This window comes from Myodes glareolus, chromosome 5 (genome assembly GCF_982192425.1).
Source record: "Myodes glareolus chromosome 5, mMyoGla1.1, whole genome shotgun sequence".
In the NCBI taxonomy this organism is placed as follows: Eukaryota; Metazoa; Chordata; class Mammalia; order Rodentia; family Cricetidae; genus Myodes; species Myodes glareolus.
In genome coordinates, this window is record NC_142030.1 from 20,431,751 (window position 1) to 20,454,082 (window position 22,332).

Genomic DNA, 22,332 nt, shown 5'->3' on the forward strand with positions numbered 1-22,332 from the left:
AAGTTCCTCATGTCCATTGAGAATAGATGCAAAGACAATAATGCCAGCTACATCAGAATGAATTGGATTAAAGCAAGATGAAGAGTAAATTGTGACAGCAACAAGAAGGAGGAAGAGACAACTTTGCTCATAGAACAGTAATGCTGGTAGGCATCATGCAGACGCAGCAGAAACAATGGAGCCAATAGCATAATGTAAATATAACACAGAACTAAAAATATTATTCTTGAAATAAATCTAGGAGAGGAAGACTGCCATAGCCCACTCCAAGACCAAGGTTCTCGCTCAAGAATCAGTTGAGAGGCAATGGTTTCCATTAGGAGAAAAAGGGAGAAATAAAGAATGAAGAAAGCCCACATGAGTTAAAAGACACCATCAACAGTCCTAACCAGTGTAAGGTAAGAATTCAAGAGCAGAAAAAGTAAAAAGAGCAATAAAGCATATTGACTGAAACAATGACTGTTCTGGGCAAAGAAATCAATATCCAGGTAGAAGAAGATCAGAGTTCTACATCCAAATCCAAGACAAAGAGAAGATCACGAAGTAAAAGAAAATCAGACAAAAAAACTCAGACTACTGAAAGATTAGAAACATACAACCGGATGGTGAGATGGTTCAGCAGGCAAAGGCACCCGTTGCCTTGCATTATGACCTGAGTTTGACAGCCGGAACTCAAGACATAGAGTTATCCAACAGGTATGTGTTCAGCATGACAAATCATTTGAGAAACATAAACTGTCTTTAAAATGGGATGGCATTTCACATCTCCCAGAACAGCAACATGCAAAAAGAAGAAAGTCTGTGAATATTGAATACTGTGTGAGTGGAGGCATGAATTAGGATTGCCATAATGGTAAACTACATGGATATTCCCCCAAAATCTATGTGTAAAGCCACCACATGTTATAGCAATCTTGCTTCTAGACACTGACTCAACGGATTTAACACCAATGTGTTTAGGAGGCAGGTATCTGCCCTCCCATGATCACTGAACCACTATTCAAAATGTTCCAGTTAACAGTTTTATGCTGTGTCTTAGAGATGAATGAATAAAACTGTAACCCACACTCACACACAAACATACACACACACATATAGTCAATATTTTTCAGCCTTAAAAAACAAACTTGATGCAATAAAGATGGAGTTTGAAAGCATTTGGCTAAATAAAACAAGCCATATATGTACATATATCACCAAATGTTCATACTTATATAGAGAGGCTAAGATGTTTAAACTTAGAGAAACAGAATATACGTAGTGGCTACCAGACGTAGAACTGAGCACAAGGAGGAGAGAAGAAGCGAGGAATACAATCTCTCAGTTAATATGGAGGAGTGAAGGCTTTGGAGATGCATTTCATAGTATGGTGACATATTAGTTAGAATTTCTGTTGCTGTGAAGAGACACCATGTGCATAGCAACTCTTGAAAAAGAAAAACATTTAATTGCGTGGCTTATAGCTTTAAAGGTTTAATCCTTTAAATCATCATGGTAGGACATGGTGGCATGCGGGCAGATACGGTGTTGGAGAAGGAGCTGAGAGTCCTACATAGTCAAGAGGAAGTGAAATGTGACAGTGGTCATAGCTTGAGCATAGAAGAAACTCAAAGCCTACACCCCACTGTGACACACTTCCTCCAGGATCACATGGACTCTAACAATGCCACACATCTTAAACTGGCACTCCTTTGTGGGCATTCTCTTTCGAATCATCACAGGTAAACACTCTTACATTACACACTTCCTAATAGACTAATTTTCCCATGTTATTACCACAAAAGCTGAGTATTTGACTTAATGGATATATTAGTTAGGCTTACTCCACATTGGTAAACCATGATATCACTTTATATATCATGAATATGTATAAATTTTGTTTCTAATGGAAGATTAAAAATATAAAGTTGTACAGAACATTTAAAAAAAGACACCAGGCCCAAATTTGTCCTGCACCAAAAATTATCAGATTGTAAAATTAGTGCTCTTTGGAAGAGTGAGAACTGAGAAAGTATTCTAAATCCGTGAAGGGCAGAGAACAATGTTTGGCTGAAGTTAGTGCCCACACCAGCATTGCTGTTATTTCAGAAGAGGAAGCATAAGTAACTTTCAAAGCAAAAATTTAGAGTCAGCTCTGAAAACCCTGAGACCACACATTTGCTCAGTATGTTCCTAGAAAGCATTTTGAACATATAGAACTGCATGAATACTGAGTTTTGTCAGAGGACATTAAAATAGTCAGCTCATATGTGAGCACACACATGTACTCGACAAATCACATAGGAACTACTACTTACATTCTCGTAGAGAGCTTGAAGGGTCTCGAGGTCAACCACAGAATTGTCCAAGTTCACAACAGCTGTGAAAAAAAGGGCACAGAAAAGAATGTAAATTACCATATGCCAGCTGGGAAATGATGTTTAATCATGCCGGGCAAAGTGTTCATGACCGGCAGTTGAAGTGCACATGAACTCAGTGTGAACGCTTGCCCACTCCAAAGACCATGGCCTAGGAATTTCAATGGCTCAGGTATCAAATTTTAAAATATTTTACTTGTTCAACGTGTGGGCAATTTTTATGTCAATTTGACATGATCTAGAGTTTTTGGGGTGTGGAGGTCCTCAGGTAAGAAAATGCATCCATAAGATCAGACTGTAAAGAAGCCTATAGGTCATTTTCTTAGTGATTGATGCTGGAGGGCTTAGTCCATGGTATGTGGTGCCACCCCTGAACTGCTTTCTGTAAGAAAGCAGGTTAAGTAAGCAACGGAGAGCACATCAGTAAGTATCATCCCTCCGTGGCCTCTGCATCAGTTCCTGCCTCTAGGTTCCAGCCCTGCCTGAGTTCCTGTCCTGACTTCCTTCAGCACTGGACTACTGTATACAAGCATAAGTCAAAGAAATGCTTACTTCCTCAACTTACTATTGTTCATGGTGTTTTACCACAGCTATAGTAACCCTCACTAATTCATTACAAATACTCCATCCCATGAGGCTTGCTCAAATGTCAGAGAAATAGTATAAATGGGTCTTTCACTGTTCAACCAAATAAATTTGATTCTTTCCTGTATACTGCTAGAAAGGTCAGCAGATTACTCCTTGAATCACTCACTGTGTCTTAGCTTAATGTCAATAACTATTCATGCATGCAAGCTTAACCAAAATATCTGGTGAAGGTTTTGTTAGGTGTTTATATTGAGACGGTCATAGACAGAGTAGGTCATCATTACCCGGGAACGTGTTCCCTGATTGATTTGGTGGGTGGGTAGGGGATGCAAAATGTTGTAGTATAGTTTGAATTGGGCGGATTCATTATAAATTCATTAAATCCACTCTGCTTCCCACGGACTTTTTAGACTGAAATGAGGCAAAATTGACACAGGCATTTGTGCCAAAGAGCCACTGCAGAGGTGCTCATGGGATTAAAGATTTCCAGGAGAAAATCACAGCGTGGATAATCACAATTTTGATATATTTATTTTGATAACTGAGGCAATTTACTACGTCTCTCCCCCTTAGAGCTTAAAGTACACATTTTCTAGTTGATACTGGCAAAAGTCCCAAGAAAGAATTAAGAAAGAAAAGTGGAAATTGAAGCACAGGATGGATGAAAAATCTAACCAAGGTAATATAACAGTTCTGGGAACAGAGCCCAAATTCACCAACAAATGTTGCACCAAGTAGAATATGATATTTTCACTCTAATAATAATCCCCTGTCTCAATTTAAAAATTAGTGTTCCTATATAAAACCGAGAGTAAGATTTTTCAGCCAAGTCTCCTTATTATTAAATTACACCAAACAGCACAAATTACTAAAATTAAGAGATTAATTCATACTATTTGTTGAGGTAATATATAACAAAACACATGAAGCAATAAAAACGGCTAATTCATGTATGGAGTTTTTTTAGCTTTATAGTTTAGTCTAAGGAAAATCTAAGAGAATCTAACCTAAGTAATTCTGTAATTTATCAGCGAGTAATATGCTAGAAACTTTTATATTTCTTTAGTGACATAGTGAGAGATTTATGGGAAACTACAAAGGAAATATTAATATTAAATTTAGTATAATATTTCAAGCTGAAAACAAAACAAAGTCATTCATATTCAAGTACAACGCACAGGACACATTTGTCCTTTTAAGATATCCATCATTTTCTGTAATTATTAATCTTAAAATTAGGAAGATTGATATATCTTTTGCCAAACGAGCAAGAAGAAGAAGTGATCCAAATTAACAAAATTCGAGATGGAAGGGAAGACAGCACAAAGGGCACAGGAAATTTGGAGAAGCAGGTCACATTTTATAATTCTGCGTTCCAACAACATGGAAATCCTAAAAGAAAGGAATGAATGTCTAAATATGCATGACCCACCGACGTTAAACTAGTGAAGCAAGTAATTTAATAGACTTATAACATCTAGTGATATAGAAGCAGTAATTTTTCAAATTCTTTTTAAAATGGTAACAATACACCAATACCAAAACCACACAAAGACTCAGAGACAGCTATAGGCCAATATCTCTGATGAGTACAGATGCAGAACTAGTCAGTGAAATACTTGCAAATGAATTCAGTCATCAAAAGGCTCTCAATCATGATGATTGGTTTTATCCCAGAGATGCAGAAATGGTTTGACATACATAATCCACCACATAAATAGAATACAAGTCAGAAACCACATGATCATCTATCTCATGAGATGCAGAGAAAGGCTTTGAGAAAAACCCCAACATTCCTTCATGACAAAAGTTCTGGAGAGACTAGGGACACAGGAATATGTCTCAATGTAATTATCAATTTAATTAAAAAAATTTCTTCTCAGTATATCTTGTATGTTGAACATATTTTTCCCTCTTCCCCCTTCTCCTCCTTTGTGCCTTTTCTTGTCCCTCTGATCTTCATTCTACTTTTGTTTCTCTAGAGTTTCCTTAAATAAACATATAGCTATATGCAGTTGAATAGCAACAAATGAGGGAAAAACATATGCTTGTCATATAATTCACTCAAGAGGATTGCTTCCAGTTATACCCATTTTCCTGAAATTACACATAATTGGCTATAGACTTACTTTTTTATCTATTCCTTGGTTTTAGACACTTACATGAGTTCTATTACTTGGCTACTGTGGAGAATGCAGACCACCAAAGAGGCAACATGTAAGCTGTCACACTGAGAAAGATACTGAGCCCATGTGGATAACGTAGATAAGGATAATGGGGTAGCATAAGTTATAAGAGCTAATAATAAGCCTGACCTAATGGGCCAATTAATTTATAATCTTATGGAGTCCTGTGTGTGATTTTCTTTGGGATTTGCCGGCTGTGGGGTACCGGGCGGGACAGAAACCCCAACAAGCCAGCCCCCACAAAAAGTTCCAAACTTTTCCATAAGCAAAGGTCAGCAGTATACCTCACCATCCACCACACACCTACCTATTTTATAAAAATAAATTATGGGGAGCTGGCTTAGTCAGTGAATTGCCTGATATGTATGCATGAAGACCTGAGTTTAGATCACCAGCACCCATGTAAAAGCTAGGCTAATTAACCTTGTGCTAAAAAGATGCTACTTAGATGTTGGGTGATGCTATATAGTCAGTCAGGACAACCAGTGAGCTCCAGGTTCAGTGAGAGGTGTTGCCTCAAAGAATAAGAGGGAGGGGAATAGAAGAAGATACCAAATGTTGATATCTGGCCTCCATGTGCATAAATACACACATGTACAAATATACTATGTCCCTCTGTGTAGATTATAACAGTAATATGGACCTTACTTTAGCTATCTCTGGGCTAATAGAGTGCCCTAAATGCTACAACCATGTTTAATTATTTCTTTTATATTTTGAGATTGTAATATAATTACATCACTTTCCTCCCTCTATACCCTTGTGCATACTCCTTCTTGGCATCTTCAAATACATGGTCTTTTTAAATTATTTTTTGTCATTTACATACATGTATGCATATATGTATGTATGTATGTATGTATGTATGTATGTATGTATGTATGTATATACACAAATATACATAGATACAACGTGTTTGGTATGTCTAATGTTATTTGTAAGTAGGTTTTGTGGGCTGGTCATTGGGTATTGTATAGCCAATTGACATGGTTGTTCTTTGGGGAAAGCTATTTCTCTTCCCATCACACTCCTATTTAGTTGCCTATAGTTCTTTGCATAGTAATTAGTCTCCATGGCTTTCCCCATTCACTTTGGCATACCCATTGCTGTTGGCCTTGTTCAGCTCATGTTTAGGCAGTCATGTTGGTTAGACTTTATAGGGGGGCTTCTTAAAACACTAGGAAACACTGTCTCACAGCAAACTACCTGATCCTCTGACTCTTACAATTCTTCTGCCCCTACTTCCATTTTGTTTCCTGCACCTTATACCCTGGAAGTATTTTGTAGATGTATCCATTGGAACCGGGCTTCAAAAACCTGCATTTCCCCTACTTAGAAAAATTTCAGAGAGAAATGAAAACAGGATGACCCATCCATCAGAGAGAATCCACAACAGTCAGCCTTAGGATAGAGGTGCCACACTGTATAACACATTTCCTTACTACTCCCATAGACTCACAAAGGCAAAGACATCTGAGAAGCAAAAAGAAAATACTGGCATAGGCAAAAATATCTGCTGTCAACTGCACAGAAAGCTGCAATGAAAAGGTGAAACAGAAATGACGGACTACAAAGAGAAGGGCAGAAGTCAGGCATTACTGTGCAAAGTTTGACTCAATGAAGAAAGGGAAAACAGTTTTTTTGGAAATGTCTAGAATTGTTACATGAAACTGTGCTTGCTAGTTTTTTGTTCCAGCACTCGGGAGGCAGAGGCAGGCAGATCTTAGTGTGTTAGAGGCCAGCTTCGTCTACAAAGAGAGTTCCAGGACAGCCAGGACTGTTTCACAGAGAAATCCTGTCTCAAAAAACAAAACCAAAAAATATATTTAACAAAATATATGTTAAAAAAATAAGAGTGTGTATTTCATGTTTCCATTTAGAATGACAGAGTGCTAGAATCAAGCACACAAGTCCAACCAAGCTAATCAACTGTTTTACACATGGAGAACTATGGGGAAATGGATGGATTTGAAGTTAGCCGTAAGTATAGAAAAATATCCACGGTCAGAAATCCATCATCACTGGTAACACCTGAAAAGCTCCTCCACACAATAATAATGCTGCAGTGACCTGTGACCTTGGGTCACTATAAATAGAACTGCAGCTGACACAGTAGAATGTCAAAAGAATCGTTTCCCTAAAGGATGATGGTCATTCCAGAAACATCCTTTCCAGATAAGCAAAGGATGCAATTATTACAAAGTAGCCCACAAAGGAGATGGTATAGCTTTCTGAAAACACCAACCATTCAAATATGGTACAAATGTTCAGAGTCCAAAATTTGAGCTGGAAAGACTTCCTAACCCTGAAGAGAGTGGTGAAGGTGGCAGACACAGCCCCACCCCTTGAGACTTCATGTAGTCCCTCTCTTTGCAGAATTCATGCAGTCCTACCCTTTGCAGACTTAAGAGCTTCTTAACAATTAAAATGGCATGCTCCTTAAAAGGAAGTACATTTTTGTAAATTTAAGAATTTTGAAATTCACCTTCATTTAACCTTTCTTCTCTTCCTAGGGAATTTTATTATGGGAGGGCTAGAATTCTAAATGTTTTAGTCTAAGGTCTAAAGCTACAGACTTTCTGATTAGAAAGAAAAAAAATAATGTGATACACAACTCAAGACTGGTATGTGCCAAACAAATTTGCTTACATGCAGGAAAGGATGTGCGTTTCTGATTAAGTTGGCAGTCTGTATCTTTCTGTAGGCCCTGCTCCTAAGAACTGAACAAGTTAAACTACTGGAGAACAAACGCATTTTGTTTGAGTCAGAATGTCGCCTTCTTGTCTAGGCGGGAGAAAAAAATGGATACTAAGACTGTAATCCTTTCCGAATAAAATCTCTAAACGCAAACATGATTGCCATTGTAGACTGTTTAATTTGGTGATATTGTATTTCATTCCTGTTTTTGGAGAGGTTTGTTGATTTGACCATAGTGGGTTTGACTCCACGCTTATCTCAACTGTTTAGATAAGACATATTTGACTTTGGCAGGTGACAAAATCTAGGGTGTGGAATAAGAGGTAGAAAAAAACAGACTGGCAAGTTCCCAGGTAGTGTTTATTTTAAGCATAGTGTATAGATGAGTAAATTGCTTCAGACAACGCACTGGACTTTGTGTAAAACACCCACTGTCTGCTGAATGTTTTCTGTAAAGGAGCACTGCACAATGTCCTTTATTGGGCATAACAGACTTCACCTAGGTAAACATTTACACTCTTGTAAAAGTAGGCTTAGTGAGTTCCCCTGAAAATAGGACCCTACCTCTCGGATCACATTTTTGCTCCCGTTTTCTGATATAGGCTTTTATGAAGTAAAAGTATTAAATTTTCTTTCAAAAGTAAACATCTATATTGCCCAAGAAATATATGATATGTGTTATACCAAAGTAACTTATACACTGTTAATAGCCATATATTTCAGCCTAATTCTATATAAGGTCATCTAACTTTGAAGGAAGTTACAAGCAGAAAACTTGGATGATAGACACAATAATTAAAGTTTTAGAGACAAAAACTTCAACATAATTCACCCAAATTGTCATCTAAGGAGTGATGTCAGTAAGTTTTAGCATTTATATTTTAGTTTGGCAGATACATTGAGGGAAGAAAGGGAGTTAAGGAATACAGTTATTGCAAGTTATAAGAAACATAGCAAAACATAAAAAAGCAAAGGAAACAGCTTAGAATTGTCAATATAAAACTAAGACACGTAGGGCTAAAACTAGACATGTGTGGTAATCCTTTCGTTATCTACTAGAGGTGATTCCACCTAGCTTATACTTTTTGGCTCCTTTTCCAAAAGGCATAAGACTACGATAATCGTAAGAGCTGCCTAATAGTTATTAGCTGCTTTGCACAGAAGTTAACAAAATACTCAATGTAACAGCAGAGGAAGGATCTTTTTATTTCGTGGCCTCGGAGGGTCAATTCAACCTTGCTGACCCCATGCTCTTGCGAAGAACATCACAATGGTAGCACCATGCACTAGGTGAGAGTCTTGGTTGTATAGTGTACAGTAAGGAGGAAGGAGTGGAAATGATGGAATATTAGAATGAAGGAAGAAAAGAAGTAGGAATGAATGACTTATTGGTCCCCAATGCCAATATCTTCTTTTGTTAGAAGAGAAAAGCTAGCCAGTCCAAAAAATAATAAAGTACCTTAATATTCACTAAAGCAATAAAAGTCCCTAACACATTAAAAGAAATCTCTCCTTGATAATTCACAGTCTGCTCGGCACTCAGAACCGAGGTTACCTCCGCACATGCTCTTCCCAGTCCAGCGCATTCTTCAACCACCCAGTGATTTTAGAACAACGAAGCCTTATAGAGATGTCAGTGTCCTAGACTGCAATAAGGCTCTGAGCTCAGGTTCACATACAAAAATTCCATGGTACAGAAAAAATAAGCAAGCAAATACATGATACGTAAGTCATATAGGAAATGAAACAAAGAGAAAGAACACAGGTTCGCAGCTTAGCAAACCCCAAGTTTTGTGTTGCTTTTGCCCATAAAAGCATAATCAAGAAATCCAACTCTCAGAGTGCCATAAAAATGTAAAAAATTCATCTCGGGGATTTTGCTGAGCTTGTAAGAAAAGACTTAACAGTAACTATTTTCCCTGGACATAATGATCTATGTGTAACTTAAAATGATATACGAGGCCTTTCTTTTTTTGTAAGAAATAACTCTAAGTAATGAACTTTATTTTAAATTAAGGCATATTCTGATATCGAATTTCTGAAAGTCGGTTTTAATGAAAGCATACTATCTCACATGTCTTTTTCTCCAACAACAAGGTTACAATTGATAAAGAAAAAAAAGCTCCTTGGGGCTCCCTGCAGCCCACCTCTTCCCAAATTTCTATTTCTAACAGACTTGTGTTTCAGTGAAAACCTTCAGTCCACTATCCATCAGTATTTACTATGATTTTAATGCCTTGATAAAAAGAATAATCAGGCCTTAAAATTCTATATTCCATGGGAGCAAAACACTTAAAGGTCAGAAAAAGAAGGGGAGGAGGCATGAAGCAATGTCTAAGCAAAGCCTTGTAAACTTCAGTTTCATAAAGTAACCAGACACTGGAAAACATGACAGGAAAATACAACATTACCCACACTGACTCTAATTTTTTGAGAGCATTACATACAAAAATAAACAAATGATTATGGATAAACTTTCTTTTGGTAATTAATAGGCAAGTGAAAAAAAAAAAACAACCCTGTCTCCGAGAACGAAACTAGAATCTGCATGAAAAACATGACCTGGAGTTTCTAATCTACAACTTGTTTATAGAAAGCTCTGCATGAAGAACATGATTCAGTGGCTGCCCAGCAGGGTACAGGAATGGCTCCATGTGTGGGTTACCTAAACACACGTGAATGTCACCATAATGACAACCTTCTGAGCTCCAGGGGTTCAGAAAGGCCCAGTCCAGAATTTTTGTGTTTTTAAAGAAAGCGTTCTGGTGTATTTTACTCATAACTTGAAGCCACAGTGACTACCAGGAAAAATCAAACGTCACAGGAAGGAATAAAAGCTTCTGTCTGTGTCACTACTTAGAAAGTCTGCTCTCCCAGCCCACCCTAGAATTCACTGCCCAACAAAGCCAGAACCCAGTGACTGCTCTCTTCACGTGCCACCCAGAGTCAAGAGCTAAGCATGTGAAGTGCGGCTGACTCACACAGCATGGAGACAATGTTTAAGAAACCACACAATTATGGGAGCCCTCGGCCTTTCAAGTTTCCAAAACAAACTGCTCTCCTTAGAGATAAAACACCGTCCAAAGATACAGCTGTGCTCCACTCCTAAAAGCCACTGATGTAAATAATTCTCATATTTATCTTCATTCAGAAAACACAAATGGGGATGACCACATGCTAAATTCAGCATTTCTCTAACCCTGGCTACAAATAACAGGACTCAGACATGATCCCCTGGCATTGCACTTCCCAGTTCCTCCCCTTTGTTCCTCTGACTCCCGAACTCTGTGAGAAGGAACAGCTTTTGTGTGTTACTCCTGCCTCAGGTCCACAGCAAAAGTTTGCAGGAAAACTTATTGGGCATAATCAAGAAAGAAAAGCCTACATTTTTTTCTCCTATTGGCGATTTGGGGAGGGGGGATGTCTCTGTTTTAAACACATTCAAGATCTACAAACGTATGTCATTGCTTTAGAAGGGCAGAAGTATGGAAGGGAATTCAGTGTCTAACATGGGAAGTGCTATGTGTTGATAAATAAGAAATCTTGGCCAGTTTATAATAAAGAGCAAACTGAGCATCAGAATATGACACGGTTCTTCCCAGGTTTACTCAACTCGCCAGATAGTGGGAGAACTGGAATTCAAATTCATTTCAGTCAGCTTAGGCTGTCATTGCCTCTGAATCAGTGGCTCACATCTTAGAAAATTATTTTGTTACCATTCTACAGGATGGGAAGTCCAATACCTAGGTCCTGAGAGAGGCAGAAGATGTAACTCAATTGACAAAATCCTGTTTTGGGGAAGCCCTGGGTTCAGTCCCCAGTACCACATGCATCAGCATGGGACAGCACTGCTGTAACCCATCACTCGCAAGGGAGGTCAAGACAGTATACGCCGAGTTCAAGGCTAACTGTGTTATAATGCATCAATGGTGTTAAAGGTATGGGCTCATTTACAGCTTGTAGCCAATAGACAGCTGTTTATTTGTATCCACTTGCTGTGCCACAGAGAAGGGGTTGGGAGAGGAGGAGAGAGGGAAGGAGGAAGATGAAATGCACATTGGTCTCTCTATTCTTTCGAAGGGCAGGGATTTTGTAACAGGGGTCTGATCTTCATGACCTCTAAGCACTATCACAATGAGAATGGGCTTCAACATATGAATCCGGCACAAACAATGAGTCTATAACAAAACTGAGGCTCCGGGCCCCGCAGCCTCTTCTCTAGTCACTGTTACCTGACACCTGAAAGGGTTTTTAAAAATTCCATGGAAGTAGTGATACTGAGAAGTAAAAAAAGTACTTTATGAATATTAAAATGGGAAAACTGAAAGATACCGAGGACTAGACACTGGTCAGCCATTTAATCCTTCTATGATCCCTGAGCAATTAGAAACTTGGGGAAGAGCCACTGGTACGTGCTATGCTCAGTATCAGTACTTAGAATTTGCTTTTCCTCACTAGCAAGTTCATTCATTCACTGACTTAGTTATTTTCTTGTTGCTATGATAATGAAATACCTGACCATAGCAAGTAAAGGAAAAAGGGTTTAAAGTTTCAGAGGGGTCTAGTCCATCACTGCAGAAAATCTAGGGAAGCAGGTATGGTAGGAGAGGCAAGGTGGCAGAGACAGGGGGATGGTTGCATATATTGCATCTGCGCTCAGGAAGCAGACGGGGAATAGGAAGTGGTAGCTAACTACCCAGTCTTATACCTCACCATCCAGTCCACTGAGGCTCATCCTCTTAAAGAGCCTGTAACCACCCCAAACAGCTACTGTAGCTCGAGAGTAAGTATTCAAATATGTGAGCCACTGGGAGATATTTAACCTTCAAACTGCACTACTCACTATGGCTCTTTCAGTAAGTATTTGAGTTATCTAAACTTGGATACACCCAGGACAAGAAAACTTTTATCTTCGATTTTTTTTCAAATTTTTTTCTCATGTAATTCACAAATGTGAAAATCATTCATAATTTCATTTCCTTAAAATCAATAACTAGGGAATTTGGGTGACCATCAATACTCTTAGAACATAAACAATATTGAGGACAGCAAAATGCCTCAGGAGGTAACAGTGCAAGCCACAAAGTCTTGATTACCTGGGTTAGATCAATATAATTGAATCAGATTTTGAAAGGGATCTCCTGACCTCTACATGGTATATGCATGCCTGTACTCCCACATACGTGTGTATGCACACACATGCATGCGCGCGCACACACACACACACACACACACACACAAACAACTATCAGGTATAGTGACACACCTGAGCAATCATAACACTGCAGGTGGCTCACAGTCATTTGTAATTCCAGTTCCAGGGAATATGAAACATTCTCTTGTCATCCAAAGACACATGAACTCATATGCACACACCCACATATGCACAAACACAGGTATGCACTTAAAAATGTTCATGAAAAAATAAAACAACTCTTTAACAACAGAAATAATACTGATTGAGATTGTTTTATGGAAGGCTTGGTAGTTTACACCATTATTATTTAATGCTTTTTATTACTCAGGTTTAAACAAGATAGAAATCTCATTCAGAAAGGACATAATCTAGAATTTATTGCTCATAGGTCTACTCAGTTCACTTAAAATGGCACACATTAAATGTCAGAAGGAACCAAGACTATTATTACCTTGGGCTCATCATCCCTGCAGGATACTGAAGTTATTTCTATGGTTAGAGTCAATAGCTGTATATTTGGGTTTCCCTGCTCTAATCTCTACAATCTATCCAAACTTTGCAAAGGGAATATGAAAGTATTCTAGTCAGTTCAGGCTTCAATTCTAGGGGCAGGCATTAGTGCTACATTAGAGGTCCATGTCTTAGGGAACGGTTGGTTGCCCAGCACAATGTAAGAAAAATGCACTCCTAGTCCCAGCTAACACAAACTCAGCTAGTTCCATCTAGATTAATACTTCAAAGTACCAAAGCACAGAGCCCACACAAAATGTTTTACAAAAATTAGCATGCTAATTTCTACAATTTGTTTTTACTGGTGAGAAAAATATATTTTTGAAGAAAATAATTTTTCAAAATATTTTGATTAGGTAAAATCTCTTGGAATTTTCTACCTAAACTCCTTGCTTCTAGAGTAGAGAATCTCCTAAGCGCTATAACCCGGGTCTTTAAGGATGTTGCCTGAGTTTTAGGATCCGGATATAGCCTGGGTTTGATTTCTTAATGTCTGTTGCAGATTAATGGGTCATAGACTCTCCCTCCGTGATGGGCTTGTATCTGTTAAGGATAAATCTTTCATCAAAGGTCAGAAGGACAAGTTGGGCAACCTCATTGTTTACATAGTGCATTTAAATGATTTTATTCTTGTTCAATAAACATTTGTTAAATATTTATCTGTATTATGGGAAGAAAATTAGCTCTGAAGCCTGCTTTAGTTTGATCTGGTAGCAGAATGATGTTTCCATTTTATTCCCATTTTATATTTGTATCTAAGGATATTATTTTTCATACATATTTGTGTATGCATGTGTGTGTGTTTTATGATTATAATTAGACCTTGACTTCTAGATGCCAATCTCACTCTTGTCACTTTAACAAGGCATTCAAATTAGAATCACAGCAAAGCAAAGTCAACTCTAGATTTTCTAATGTTTTGAAATGGGAAACAAAACAGTTCTGGTCAATATAAGTGAGATGAGGCAGGTCCAGATATTCTTCTGTGTATAAAAGTTATAAGATGCTTTCTGTGGCGGTGAGTCTATCCCACAACTTCTAACTTGGCCTGTAGGTGAAAGCAATATCTGGATGAGCAAGATGGCTCTGTAGCATGTCATCCCAGAAAGTGTCCATTCTGACAGCTTAGGATAACCTTGAAAACAGTACTGTACACTTCACCTTAGAGATACCAGCACTGACAGCAGGAAAAGTCCAATCGGGGGTAGTGACAAATCTGATGGAAAAGTGCATCCCTGCCTGATGAAGAGACTTGAGATCAAGTCCAATCCACTCCACTAATAAGTCACATGACATGGAAAACAGTGACCACAAAACCTAGCCTGCAAAGATTTTTTTTTTCTATGAGACTGGAAGTCCGGATAAATTTTGTAGTCACTTTCATGTCCAAAATTAGTAATGATTTCATTTCCATAGATTGTTGTACTGGAGGTATATCCTAGAAGTGAAGTATACTACAGGACCTTGAGAGATCCCACCCTACAGTCCAGCGACATGGACAAACAGGTATGGTTTCTTCCCTGTCCAGATGTGAAGGCAGCCAAGATTTCAGAGAATGTGTATGCAGGGTTTCGACAGGGCTCAAACACTCCCTTCACAACCTAATAGGATAAAGCTTATGCATAATTCTGTGTGACCCGTCAACTACTGACGTTCACGCCATGTTATTGTTCGAATTGCATGTTAAGCAAGCAAATTTTCAATGAACTCTCGCTGGCTGTACCACAGACACAGATGTCAGGCGGACTCCTTTGTTCATAAGGTTCTCATTATTAGCTCAACCCGAGCTGAATATTTGACTGAAGGAAAAGACCATATCATTATTTTCAGATTTCATTCTATGACTTAACTGGGCTACATCTGCCAGCTTCAGAAACACCAAGTGCTGCTTGGCGCCAGCCTTGGCATTCTTTTCTGTGACTATTACCCCAAATGTCTCAGCCCAAGGAAGCCTCCTCTCCATCAAAACAATTTAATAAAAACTAAAATTCTGATTAAGAGTTACTCATCACTTGACAGGGCATGCCACGCTAGTGCTATTTATGACTTATGCCCCATGATATTTTAGGACTAACAAACAGAATCCGCATTCACAAATGGGGAAACTAGAAAGCCAGTAACCATTTTCAAGATTTATAAGCTCTGTGTTATACTTGAAACCATATTTTTTTAATAGGTAAATTGGCATTCCTTTGAATAACTCAATCTGCTTTAAATCTATTCAAAGGCTCTGGGCAGCACAAGGGAGATTCAGAATACTTCTCTTTAATTCTCCTATCCATCTCTGGACCATCTCTCACATATATATGATAGCCAGCTACGGCACAGGAATACTTGCAAAGTATAAGGCAGAATGTGTCACAGTACTGACACCAGAGCCATTTAGACAATGTTACAAATCACCCAAATTCCAAACTATTTCATAAGCCCACTAAAATTTATGCTAAAACAGCATAAAAAAAGTACTTTCTTCTACATTTCTGGAAATCACAATCCACAATGCAAATCCGCAAACATAATTTGCAATCACCTCCGTTGATCATTAGAAAAGGGAATTCAGGGCCTGGGGGAATGGATCAATGGTTAAGCACGCTTACTGCTCTATCATTAAAACCCCAGTTTGGATCTCAAAACCCAGGCCGCGTGGCTCATATGTGCCTTTAACTCTAACTTCAAAGGATTTGATGCCCTCTTCTGGCCTCCACAGGCAGATGTGCATGTACACACACACACACACACACACACACACACACACACACACACGTGTACTCACACACACACAAATAATAAAATAAACATGTACATAAACAAACAAAGCAATTCCATCTCTCTATAGTAGAAGACCCTGGAGTTTATGCTATACTTGCTTGAAATACCCAGGAAAAGAATGCCCAGTTTTCTATCAGAAAGTCATATGTATAATTAAGTTGCTTTACTCTTTCAGCATCTTGGAATCTTGGACCACGAGGACCTAAAAGAACAAGTCCTGTATTCCATCCAGTGTTTTAAATACATCTCGGTGGACAGATGGTCATTCAGTCTTTTTGTAACACCTGTTTTCAGTTCCTCACCCAGCACAGCAATTTATTCCCTAACTGCCAGCCCTAATCCCAAGAGCATCCTTAGCAGAGCAAATGCAACAAGCGCATCTGTGACTCTCATACTGGGAGGCACTGGTCAGGTTTAGAATTTTAGGCTGATCCATCAAGCACCCAAGAGTCAAGGCTCAACTAACGCTTCTCTCTGGGGCCCTTCTTCTCTGGGTAGTTTTAATGGCTAGGAGACCCACTATCTGGTTCACATTAGTATTTGTTAGTAGCTTTTGCATGGCGGCATTCAGACACAGTCTAACTAGTTACAGCGCTAACAGGACTCGTGCCTTGTATGATACAAAATTTAAATTTTTATAACTACAAAGTAAGTTGAATTGCAGCAAACTGAGACCCCATTCTTTGTGTGTTGCATTCCCAATCCCCAACCCTGGCCCTGGTCATGTCTCAGTATTAGGAGTAGAGTCTTTGAGCTTAATCAGACCTTAAGAGTGGAGCCCTCAGGAATGAGATTTGTTTCTTTATGAACAAAACTCAAATGAGAGCTCACTGGCTTCTTTCTACCTCAAGCAAGATACAAGCAGAAAATGATTGTCTGAAGCCCCAGAAAGGGCCCTCACCAAAGCCTAACTGTGCTGGGGTCTTGATCTTCACCCTGCAACTTCTAGAACCATAAGGAACACATTCTTTAGTTTAAAAGCTAAGCTGTCTGTGCTATTAGATTATCACAAAAGAACAGAATAGAAACATCATGTGAAAACTGGACCTTAAACATGGTATAGAACAGGCATGAAATGATATTAATAGAAACCTGGCAGGAAAAAAAAAACCATGAAGTTATATATAGTGTTATAGGAAATATACTAACTGCATGGGTAGAACTTTCTAACAAACATCACACAATTTAGCCCAAATGTTAGTATTAAGTGACTTCATTTTAATTTTTATACTTACCATGTTGTATGTCTTTCATATCTAAATGAAGACTAGACATTAGAATTCCTACTGCCTGTGATCGTTTGTTGCTAAGCAACTTGACAACCTGTTCAAGGAAGAGGAAAAGGAGAAACATTAACTTAAACCCTAATATGCTTAGCCGCATTTTAAAACCCTACATGAAGAGCCACTAAAGAGCAACGCTTACACCATTTGTTACTGCTTTGGGGTTTTCTAGACCAAACCAATAAAATCCGTCATTTTCTTCTGAAAATTCATCATCAGCCTCGAAGTCAAACTGCTAGGGGTCTAGGATATTAGTCTAGTTTCCTAAAGAATAACATTACACCTTTGATCATATACTACCTGAGAAGTTTTCAAGATGAAATTTTGGAAGATTGGTCAGCAAGGGCAAAGTAAAACTACACACAGATAATCTACAGATCAGATCTGTTCTATAACACAGAAAATGTGCTCCGTTAGGTAGTCAGGTCTTGTGGGTGGTCCTTCTTTTGCTGGTAGCTCCTTTCGTTCTACGTTTGATCAGAATTTGTTGAACAATTTTCCAACTAATTAATAAAAGACAATGAGTATCATACTAAAAGGAACACATTGGCCTGGCCCCAAGTCTAGCTGTTTAGAAAGTCTGAAAGAATCCAAGTACAGACCCAGTCAAGTCTCCCACAAAAGAGGTGGGCAAACTACTAGAGTCTAGCCATGCTTGAATTACATTCTCCAGCAAACCACACTACCAATATTTCCTGATTAAAAAATTTTTATTCCCGCAAAGTCTATTTAACTTTCCTGTTCTCTTTTAAATCTGCTAAGGGAAATAGTGAGGGGAAAGAAAAGTGATTACAGTCGAAATAGCAGAATCAGTTGCTGCCTCCTAAGCTCTTACCTCCCGTGACCTTGTCTTTCTTTTGGTTTAAGTTGGGTCAGCCAAGAAACTAATAAAATAATCAGAGACAGGTGATCTGATTATTACAAGTCTACGGCATAAATGCTATTCATCAAAGCAAAAGTAGTACTCTTGGTCTCCTGGTAGGAATGGGGATGGGCGTTAAAATAGCATAATACCAGAAGGCCCATCCGTATTAAAAACATTCCAATATGGAAGACAAAACCCCCCATAAGAGATCCTGTGGTCTCTGAGGAAGAACAATGGCATAGGTGTTTATTATTGATTTCTTTCTTAATGTAGTTTATTAGATTGAACATACAAAAAACTGGTTTCAAATGATTATGAATTATTTCAATAGACTGTCAGTAACATTGTTTCCTTCAGAGCTAAGAAGTTAAAAATGCAGTGTCTGGAAGTAGGTTATATTCTGATGAGCAGCAATCTCTGAGTTCAGGGGCAGGCAATCTGGCCCCACTTATGCTACTTCTGGTAATTTTCTACCATTTTCTTGTCCTTTGGTGCAATGGGACACTTGAATTTGTGTGTCATTTTACTTCCCAGAGGTGTTAACATGTTGTTCATGCCCTTAGCTACTCTCCTCGTCATGGTTCTGACAATTCTTCCTTTTGAAGTCAGATAATTACGATTCTGTCTTAAATTTCCACATGAGCCTCAGTTCTGTTCTCTGTACTCCATTCTTTCCAATCTGCAATTTCTCTCCCATGGCATCTATCCCTCCTTCATTCAGCAGCTTCCTATTTCCTAAACGTTATCTCCTATAAAGTTTCCTACATAATGTCTATCTGACATGTCTAAACCAGGAGTCAGATCCCAGGAGTCAGATCCCAAATATCCAGCCAATATCTCCTTCTTTTCTTTGGATCTTGGAATAAGGGTCCCACCACTTTTCTTCTGTCTACCAAAGGTGGAATCTAGGTATCAATTTAGACCTTTCCCTGCTTCTGCTTGTACAACATAATGGGTAGGAATCAAGTCAGTCAAGGGCAATACTGTGTCTTCTGAAGCTGTGCCCTCCATCTGAATGACAGTGTTTACTTCTTTTTTTTATTTTTAAAACAGTCTTAATTTGCATACCAATCCCAGTTCCCTCTCCCTCCTGCCTTCCTTCTTCCCCCATCTTCTCCCCAACCCACTCCCATTCACTTCTCAGAGAGGGTGAGGCCCCCCATGGGGAGTCACTGAAGAGTCTCATCCTTCTCATTCACCCTTCTTCCCTATGTCCAAGAACCCTTCTACAACTGTTAGAATCTGTTTGTTGCTTCTTGACCTTTCACCTTTATTTTTTGAACCCAAGTGGTGCGTGTTAGGGGACAGTCTCTATAAAGGTTATACTGAAAGCTCCACAGTTCTTTCCTGCAACTTGGCCTTTCTACTTTAATTCAGAAACACTCAATTCCAAGTCGTAATCTATATTCCTATACATAAGACAATATAAAGAAGGGTCTAGCACCATCCAGAAGGAAACACATTCAAAAGAAGATAGAACTCTCAAAGGATAGAGGCTGCAGACCATCTATATTTTAAAGTCAACCTCTGTATTATAAATCAGTTCTTCTATCCTTTAGCCAACACCCTGGGTAACAAGAACCCAAAGTTCTCAAACTAGAATATTCCCAGGATGCGGTAACCAAAGTTACAGACAACATAGTCAGAGAACCCAAGGACTCATAGGCAAAATGTCGAAAGCACAGATTTAACACATTTGAAATCTACAGTATTCGGACACATAATCAGAGTTTTAAGAGGATTGGCTTGGTTTCCTAGTCATATTAGATCTAGTTAATTCCCTTACAGCAACAGGTTTCTTAAAGACTTCCCTGGTAGGCAGGAGGCTGTAGAAATTGCCAGCATGGACTCTAAGAAACAAAGCAGTGCACCCCACCCTGTAATTGCACTGAATTATCTGGACTCTGGAAAACAAGCTGATTCCCGAGTCTACCCAAGCTGCTAGGGGACGCCAGTGCTGTGAAGCACAGAAGATGCCATTGAGAAGTTCTCCTGTTTCCACCCTAATGTATTCTAGACAACAACTGCGGTATTTTAGGGCCAACTTTTCACCCAGAAAAACAATAGGAGCAGCAGGAGAAACTTCGAAAAACTGTGGTGGAACTGGCTGCTACACTCGGCAATGTGTCTCGCAAGGAGCTCACATATCACAGTAAGGGACAATTGTGAGAAGCCGAACATACAACACAAAGAAATGTTGACATCTCTTATCTTAAATGGGTTCACTCAATCAACTGAGGTATTAATTTAAATACTATAATTAGGGAGAAAACAGACACATTCATGATTGCATTTGATTTTACAAAAGCTTTACTGTTCTTCACCTCTGCTCCTGTAACAAACAAACAAACAAAACAAAAATCAGATACATATGAACTGGGAGAAGTCTTCTGATAGTTGTAAATGTTTTCTTATTTTCTTTTTTTCTTTTTTACTACTTACATTATTTCCCTGGCATTTTATAGCAGTGGTCACAGGTATGCTTTGTCTAGATACAATATCTGGCCACGGAAGAGAACATAACGATAGCTCCTTATAAAACGGCTCCAGTCGATACTTGTGGGACCCTACTATACCCAAACTAGGCTGTATGGCTAGAAATGGGTTTAAAATGAGCATTAAATAATGTTGGTCTGAATGTCTATGGCATCAAGTAGATAACTGATAGGGAATTTCTGTCAGCCAATGAACTTTAAGAGGTGGACCAAGATAGGGCATGACCTTTTAGGTACCCCAAGAACATCAGGCAGCCCAGGGTTCGCTTTCTCTCTGTGGTTCCCACACTAAACAGCTGAGCTTGGACTTCTCATTCCTGTTTCATGAGTTTTCCACTCATAACAAAGAAAAATATAATTGGTTTATCTTATAGTTGGCCTAGTATTTCTCGATCTGTGTTAATTCAACAGATAATGGTGGTCTGTTTCCACTACCTATATACAGTTTTCTCTTATATGATAATAGAGTAGTCAAGCTAATGGAAAAACATTCACAAGTTTTCATGAAGATCATTAAAAATTGATTTTACTCTTGTTTGTCAAATCCTCATCACCTAAGTGAGTACTTAGACATAGAAATTTCTGTTAAGAAGAATTTGAAAGAATTATGCACTAATTAAATCAATAGGTATCCCGTTAAATTTAGGCACGCATTTGCACAAGACAAAAGCCAAAATGAGACATTTCAGGTGGTGAATATTTCATTGACTTCACCCGGCAGTCTATAAAGTGGACAGGGCAGTCTGACATAGGGTGGTTACTCCAGAACATTACTCTTCACGTCTCTGCCCACCAGTTCTGTTTCATTTCTATTGTCTTAGAATTGAACCTGGAGCCTAGTGCATGCCAAGCCAAGACATTGTAAATATAACTAGGAAGGAGGCTTTGAAAGCCCAGTACTACGTTAAAAACACAAGGGAAAAAAGATTTACTTGCTGCTCACTTGCTTTACCTCCAAACAGTGCTTGAGACTTTAAAACAGCATGATATTAATATATTATGTGTACCTATTAAGGCCAGTTCCCAGTGTCTCTTGCCATCAAAACAAAAGAGAAATCCTTAATACATTACCCTAATGGGAGACCTGCATGCAACAAACTGCAACCAGCATTAGCAGAAAGAGAACAACAGGCTCCAAGTCTCTAAAACCACAGTAACTAATATAGAACAATGAGCCACATGTGGCTGGCCAGGCACGGGAAATATGCACAGACCTAAAAGATTCCGGGCTTTGTTTCTCTTTTAAGGGAAATATCAATGATCTCAGTGATTTTATGTGGACTGTATGTTCAAAAGACAAGATATTAACCCTGAATCCTATATAATACCTTCAACTTAATTTCATGTATTTCCAATAAATTTTTAAAGTGTGCCTGCTAGAATAT

General features: G+C 38.6%; 1 protein-coding gene across 2 annotated transcripts in view; it reads right to left on the bottom strand.

Annotated features, from left to right (window-relative positions):
* The window catches only part of Fmn2 (formin 2), a 279,413-nt gene that overhangs the window by 144,012 nt on the left and 113,069 nt on the right, over positions 1-22,332 (bottom strand). For both annotated transcript variants that reach the window (XM_087906102.1, XM_048436401.3), the window contains 2 exons: positions 17,540-17,627; positions 2,298-2,359 (listed from right to left, as the gene is read on the bottom strand). In XM_087906102.1, coding sequence (XP_087762228.1) covers positions 2,298-2,359; positions 17,540-17,627 — 150 coding nt within the window. The remainder of the gene's footprint in view (positions 1-2,297; positions 2,360-17,539; positions 17,628-22,332) is intronic.